This window comes from Somniosus microcephalus, chromosome 4 (genome assembly GCF_052327205.1).
Source record: "Somniosus microcephalus isolate GS21.2 chromosome 4, FLI_Smic_1.0, whole genome shotgun sequence".
Classification (NCBI taxonomy): Eukaryota; Metazoa; Chordata; class Chondrichthyes; order Squaliformes; family Somniosidae; genus Somniosus; species Somniosus microcephalus.
The window spans coordinates 62,618,216-62,625,866 of record NC_140990.1 but is presented as its reverse complement, the minus strand read 5'-3'; the positions used below and the strand labels follow the sequence as shown (position 1 = coordinate 62,625,866).

Sequence of the window (7,651 nt, the reverse complement as noted above, 5' to 3'; positions counted from 1 at the left end):
TCTTTCGACGTAACGCATGCGTAGGTACGCTCTATAAATTTCGAGTGCATAGCTGGACAGACGCACACCGGAGGACAGACAGACAGACAGATAGACAGACAGATAGACAGATAGACAGACAGACAGACAGACAGATCGATCCGTTTATATATATAGATAGAAGATACATGTACATAAAACAAAGCAAGACTTTACTTTTACGACTCTATTTCATATTAAATCTTATCTTCTAACAAAACCCAGCTTTCTTACCGTCCACTCCTGGAGGCCCCACTCCCTGAGCCTACAACCTTCAGCAGGGTCAGTGCTGGAGTTCCGCAGCGGGAGTGATCCCAGAGTAACTGTCGGGATCGCACCCCCGTGGATGTTCCGGGTCGTGTATTTTTAGTTATCATGGTGCCTAACACACACACATCAATAAAACAGGGAATTCCTGGAAACACGCTGCAGGTCCTTCTTGATCTAGAGATCAAATGTCTGTTGTATAATTGTACCAGCAGTTAACAGGCTCCTGTGAACTCCCCCCTCTGCTATTTTAATGCAGGCTTTGGTTAATTTATTTTAAATAGGTTTATTTTAAACTAGCTAAAGTGCCCGGCGGTGCCGAGGGTCTTTGGAGGGCATGTTGTTGTTGGAAGAGAGAGAGAGTGCGACTGGGGGGGAAGAGGGAGAGCGGCTGGGGGAAGAGAGAGAGCAACTGGGGTGAAGAGAGAGAGCGACTGGGGGGAAGAGAGAGTGACTGGGGGGAAGAGAGCGACTGGGGGGAAGGAGGAGGTGGGGAGGAAAGGGGGAGGGGGGAAGAAGGGGAGGGGGGGAGGGAAGGGGAGGGGGAGGAAGGGGGAGGGGGAAGAAGGGGGAGGGGAGGAAGGGGAGGGGAGGAAGGGGAGGGGGGAGGAAGGGGGATGGGGAAGAAGGGGGAGGGGGGAAGAAGGAGGGGGGAAGAAAGGGGAGGGGGGAAGAGGGGGGGAAGAAGGGGGAGGGGGCAAGGGGGAGGGGGGAAGGGGGTAGAAGGGGGAGGGGGAAGGGGGAAGAAGGGGGAGGGGGAAGGAGGGGGGAGGGGGGAAGAAGGGGGAGGGGGGAAGAAGGGGAGGGGGAAGAAGGGGAGGGGGAAGAAGGGGGAGGGGAGGAAGAAGGGGTGGGGGAAGAAGGGGGAGGGGGGAAGGAGTGGGGAGGGGGAGGGGGAAGAAGGGGGGGAGGGGAACGCCCCGTCAGCCCGAGCCCCGCCCCCGCGCCCCGCCTCCCTGAGCCCCGCCCCCGATATCCCGAGCCCTGCCCCCGCTCCCCTGAGCCCCACCCCCCCGAGCCCCACCCCGATCTCCTGAGCCCCGCCCCCCAAACTCCCGAGGCTGGACCCCCCCGATCTCCCGGGGCCCGCCCCCCCCATTCTCCCGAGGCCCGCACCCCCCCGATCTCACGGGGCCCGCCCCCCCCTCGATCTCACAAGGCCCGCCCCCCCGAACTCCCGGTGCCCGCCCCCCCGATGTCCCGAGGCCTGCCCCCTCCGATCTCCGAGGCCCGCCCTCCCCCGATCTCCCGAGGCCCCGCCCCCCCGATCTCCGTAGGCCCGCCCCCCCCGATCTCCCGAGGCCCGCCCTCCCCCGATCTCCTGAGGCTCGCCCCCCAGATCTCCCGAGGCCCGCCCCTCCCCGATCTCCTGAGGCCCGCCTCCCCGGTCTCCCGAGGCCCGCCCCCCCCGATCTCCCGAGGCCCCGGCCCCCCCCAGATCTCCTGAGGCCCGCCCTACCCCGATCTCCCGAGGCCCGGCCCCCCCAGATCTCCTGAGGCCCGCCCCCCCGATCTCCCGAGGCGCACCCCTCCCCCCCGATCTCCCGAGGCCCGCCCCCCCGATCTCCCGAGGCCCGCCCCCCCCGCCGATCTCTCGAGGCCAGGCCCCACCCCGATCTCCCGAGGCCCCCCCCGATATCCCGAGGCCCGCCCCCCCCGGTCTCCCGAGGCCCGCCCCGCCCCCCCCCCGATCTCCCGAGCCCTGCCCCCCCGATCTCCCAAGGCTCCCCCCGATCTCCCGAGCCCCGCCACCCGCCCGAGCCGGCTTCAAGAGCAGAGAGAGAGACGACGCCGTGCAACCTACCGCGTGAGGCCAGGCCGGACTCAAGTCGCGCGCGCTGTCTCCTGCCCCACCCGCCTTTACTAAGATGGCGGCGGGTAGCGATGCTCGGCTGAGGCCCGCCCCTCCAGCCTTCACAAAGATGGCAGCGATCGGGGGCCGCTTGTTGACTGGGGCCGGGAGGTGCCTAGCTCGGTCGTGGGTGCGGAGGAGAGGCCGAGGCTTCGAGGCCTACAAAAATGGTGAAAGGTAGGAAAATTATAGAGGTTAGAGAAAAGATGTACAAATTAATTAACTTTTTAAAAAAACAATTTGTGTTTTAAAAGCAACTTTTTTTTTTGCTGGAAATGTATATTTGAAAAGAAACATGCAGAAAGCGGGAAAAAGAATGGAAGCAAGATGGCGGCTACTCACCTCGGTTCAGAACGATATGGCCCACCCACACACGCACCGATTGGTTGACCGTCAGGTCACCAAAGTGTAGGATTGGTCAATCGTCCCATCACTCGACTGTAGGAGGGCCCGCCCGCACGTGCCAGGAACCCGGCGTACGATTGGTCGACCTCGAGGTCACTCTATTGCTAATGAGCGGAAAATGAGATGCTAATGAGTGGAATTTTGAATGTTTTTTGGATACCGCGGGCGCAATTTTTGTCCGGCCGATATGTAAATACTCTTACGTCCGCTTTGGAATGGTAAGCTTTCTTTTGATGTAACGCACGCGTAGGTACGCTCTATAACTTTCGAGTGTATAGCCGGACAGACACACACCGAAGGACAGACAGACAGACAGATAGACAGACAGACAGACAGACAGACAGATGTATCCGTTTATATATATAGATAGATGGGTTAATGCCTGTCTTAAAATGGTAGACTCAGGACTGTCACACATGTTAAATCTTCGTGGAATAATTACCTGAGATTTTTAGACTGGAAACTTAAACCTGCCGTGTCACTTTCAGTCGGGAACAGATCACAGTTTGACACCAATCTCTGATTTGACAGCACGTTTCCAGTGTTCACCATTGTTCTTCCTGACTCTAAACACAGTTGTAAAGGAGCCTTCTGTTCCATGCCTAGGAGCTCTGAACCATGGAAGAGAGCGGCTGGGACACATTTCTCACACACCTCGAGATTAATCCACATGGGGACTTTGCTGTCAGTGAAGAGAGACGAGAAAGACCAAAGTGCCGTTTGCCCCTCTCAGTGTGGCCCTGAAGGACTGTGTCCAGGCTGAAGTTCTGTTCCCATTGTACGATCCTCCCCCAGATTGTCCTTTCTGAGCTCCAGCCAGGTGATGCTACAGAAGAAAATCTACAACAATGTGTTTTAAACAAAGCTCATTGTTTGACATTTATAAAAGAAAGACTTGCATTTATATAGCACCTTTCACGACCTCAGGACATCGCAAAGCGCTTTACAGGCAATGAAGTACATTTGAAGTGGAGTCACTGTTGTAATGTGGCAGCCAATTTGCATACAACAAGCTCCCTCAAACAGCAACATGATAATGACCAGGTAATCTTATTTTTTTTGTTATGTTGATTGAAGGATAATTATTGACCAGGACACCGGGATAACTCCCCTGCTCTTCTTCGTAATAGTGCCATGGGATATTTTATGTCCACCTGAGAGCGCAGACGGGGCCTCGGTTTAACGTCTCCGGAATATTAAATTCCAGCCCAGTTATAGGGTTATTAACATCAGCAGAAACAAACCCGAACTGTCAGAATGAACACGATTCAGTCCTGGATGTGATTAACAGCAGCAATAACAGCAGAATCCAACCTCTGCAGTCACATGTGAACTCTCAGCAGGTTGGATGAATCAGTGAATCTCTTCCCACACACAGAGCAAGTGAACGGCCTCTCCCCAGTGTGAACATGCTGGTGTTTCAGTAGTTGGGATGAATGGGCGAATCCTTTCCCACACACGGAGCAGGTGAACGGCCTCTCCCCAGTGTGAACTCGCTGGTGTGTCAGCAGATCCTTTTTGCTTTTAAAGCACTTCTCGCAGTCAGAACATTTAAAAGGTCTCTCATCAGTGTGAACAAGCTGGTGTTTAGTGCGCTGGGATGACTGAGTGAATCCCTTCCCACACACGGAGCAGGTGAACAGCCTCTCCCCAGTGTGGGTGCGCTGGTGTACAGTGAGGTCAGATGATCGCCTGAACCCAGTCCCACAGTGAGAGCACCTGAATGGTCTCTCATCAGTGTGAACACGTTGATGGCACATCAGTTCCCCGGAACTTTTATAGCACTTCCCGCAGTCTGGGCATTTAAAAGGTCTCTTGTCAGTGTGAACTCGCCGGTGTTTCAGCAGGGCAGAGGAATGAGTGCATCCCTTCCCACACTCGGGGCAGGTGAACAGTGTCTCCCCGGTGTGACTGCGTCGATGAATTTCCAGCTCAAACGGGTAACTGAATCCCTTCCCACAGTCTCCACATTTACACGGTTTCTCCCCAGTGTGACTGCGCTTGTGTCTCGACAGGCCAGATGATCGACTGAAGCCTCGTCCACATTGAGAACACGTATACGGTTTCTCCCCGCTGTGAATGGTGCTTTTTGCTTCCATGTTCAAAGGCTGATGATATTCAGGTCCCGATTAATCAAGTGGCTCTGTCAGATCTTGATGTGATGTTTTGTTTGAGTTTCCCGTCTTCAAATCCTCCCCTTCTAATACCCTGTAAAATGAATTTAAAACAGGAAAAAGGGAGCATGAGAGAGAACACACAAAAACACAAAGGCAGGTTGTGAAATTGAGCTGAATGAATCTGGTCATTTGTGGGGTCGGCACCAGAAAAAAGTGACCATGAAAGCTGCCGGATTGTCGTAAAAACCCAACTGGTTCACTAATGTCCTTCAGGGAAGGGAACCCGCCACCTGGTCTGGGCCGACACAAGACTCTGGCTGCCATGGGAGGAGAGAGAGAGAGAGAGGTGGGAGTGGGAGGGGTCAAAGGAGAGAGACTTTATACATCTGCAGCTCGACAACAACTTTGACAAAAGCTCCCAAACCTGCGACCTACAGTTTGTAGAAGGACAAGGGAAGCAGGTACATGGGAACACAAACACCACCAAGTTCCCCTCCAAGTCACTCACCATCCTGACTTGGACAAATATCACCGTTCATTGCTGAGTCAAAATCTGGTAACTCCTGGCATTGTTGGAGTATCTTCACCACACGGACTGCAGCCATTCAAGAAGAAGGCCCACCATCACCTTCTCAACGGGACACTGGGGATTGGCAATATATGCTGGCCTTGCTAGCGATGCCGATATCCCAAGAATTAATTTTAAAAATCTGTATGTAAAACAGATTAAAAGCCTTTACAGAAATACTTGTTCCTAAAACAATACTCTTTTACATTGTAGGGACAGTGGCCTAGAAATTGAGTTTGTGCTGCGCCGGGGCTTTAGCGCCGGAAGTTAGCGCCGGCGCTAAGTCCCTTTTCGCACGCCAAAAATTCAGTAGCGCCGCGCCCAAACGGCTGCCGGCGCTACTGAAGGGTTTTAGCACCTGAAAACTGGCGCAACGTGCCGCATTGCGGCGCTATTCCGGCGCTGCGGTGCCCGCTGCGGTGCGGCAGGCTCAGGAAGTGCAGGCCTCCTCCTTCCGTTAAGGAGGAGCTGCCTGCACCCGGCCGCGGCCCGCGCAAATCTCTTCAAAAATGAGCCCGGCACCTCGGACAAGTGCCGGGCTTGCATCTGTTCCGGGGGGGGGGGGGGGGGGAGAAGTCCGGGGAGGGAGCTGCGGGCAGGCGGCCGGGCGGGGAAAGCGGCCGGCCGCCGCGCCTCCTTAAAGCGCCGGCGCAGACTCCGGCAACACTCGTTTGCCGGAGTCTTAGTTGCGGCTGCCACTGGCGAGGGCGGCCGCAACTGAATTTCGGCTTGGGGCCGGGTTACCACGGCAACCGGGACGCTGCGCACACCCGATGACGTCATCGGTGCCGGCGCAGCGCTACCGGTCTACCGCCGCGGAAGGGCCCCAGGCAATTTAGGAACCGGCGCCAATTGCAGCGCTAGGCCCTCTAGCGCCGCAAAATCGGTGCTAAGGGCACTGAATTTCTAGGCCAACGTCTGTTTAACAATCTAATCTCCCCTAGAATCCACCTCCCTTGACAGTCCCACATTGGAAATTGTTGGGTCCTCCTGGGCTCAAAGTACTGGGGGTTAAACCCAGCAGCTTCTCCTCCATCTCCACTCCAGCTCAAACTGAAGCAACAAAAAGACCTACACAGGCGGCAAGGGACCTACCTTCCGTCAGCCTGCAATAAAACTCTTCCCGACAGCCACTGACTAATGGCGGCCGCAGCACCCACAATTCCCCGCGCCCCAGAAACCGCTCTGATTCTGATTGAGTTTTCTGATGAGGTAACAGAGAAGGTTGATGAGGGCAATGCGGTTAACGTAGAATACATGGATTTCCAAAAGGTGTTTGACAAGTGCCACATAATAGGCTTGCCAGCAAAGTTGAAGCCCATGGAATAAAAGGGACAGTGGCAGCATGGATACGAAATTGGCTAAGTGACAGAAAACATAGAAACGTAGAAACATAGAAGATAGGAGCAGGAGTAGGCCATTCGGCCCCTCGAGCCTGCTCTGCCATTCAATGCGATCATGGCTGATCATCCAAATTCAGTACCCGGTCCCTGCTTTCTCCCCATACCCCTTGATCCCTTTAGCCTTAAGAAATATATCCAACTCCTTCTTGAATATATTTAATGTATTGGCCTCTACTGCCTTCTGTGGTAGAGAATTCCACAGGTTCACCACTCTCTGGACGAAGAAATCCCTCCTCATTTCTGTCCTAAGTGACCTACCCCTTATCCTTAGACTGTGACCCCTGCTTCTGGACTCCCCGACCATCGGGAACATCCTTCCTGCATCTAGTCTGTCCAGTCCTGTCAGAATTTCATAAGTTTCAATGAGATTCCCTCTCATTCTTCTAAACTCCTGCGAGTACAAGCCCAATCAACCCAATCTCTCCTCATACGTCATTCCTGCCATCCCAGGTATCAGCCTGGTGAATCTTCGCTGAACTCCTTCCATGGCAAGAACATCCTTCCTCAGGTAAGGCGACCAAAACTGCACACAATACTCAAGATGTGGTCTCTCCAAGGCCCTGTATAACTGCAGCAAGACATCCTTGTTCCTGTACTCAAACCCTCTCACTACGAAGGCCAACATGCCATTTGCCTTCTTAACCGCCTGCTGCACCTGCATGCTTACCTTCAGCGACTGGTGCACAAGGACACACAGGTCTCGTTGCACTTCCCCTTCTCCCAATCTATCGCCATTCAGATAATAATCTGCCTTCCTGTTTTTGCCACCAAAGTGGATAACCTCGCATTTATCCACGTTATATTGCACCTGCCATGCTTTTGCACAATCACCCAACCTGTTCAAATCATCCTGGAGCTTCTCGGCATCCTCCTCACAGCACACACGCCCACCCAGCTTTGTGTCGTTTGCAAATTTGAAGCTATTACATCTAGTTCCCTTGTCTAGATCATTAATATATATTGTGAATAGCTGGGGCCCAAGGACCAATCCCTGCGGTACCCCACTAGTCACTGCCTGCCA

At 54.4% G+C, this 7,651-nt stretch overlaps 1 protein-coding gene across 1 annotated transcript; it reads right to left on the bottom strand.

Moving 5' to 3' along the window:
* Positions 1–3,864: 3,864 nt before the first annotated feature.
* Positions 3,865–4,654, bottom strand: LOC147119041 (uncharacterized). The gene has a single exon (XM_085984017.1). It carries the CDS (start codon positions 4,639–4,641, stop codon positions 3,865–3,867), a length of 777 nt encoding a protein of 258 aa, XP_085840143.1. The 5' UTR covers positions 4,642–4,654.
* Between the last annotated feature and the right edge of the window lie 2,997 nt (positions 4,655–7,651).

Bases quoted from the DNA above. Each gene is read 5' to 3' on its own strand.
- LOC147119041 (XM_085984017.1), bottom strand. From the start codon at position 4,641: ATGGAAGCAAAAAGCACCATTCACAGCGGGGAGAAACCGTATACGTGT.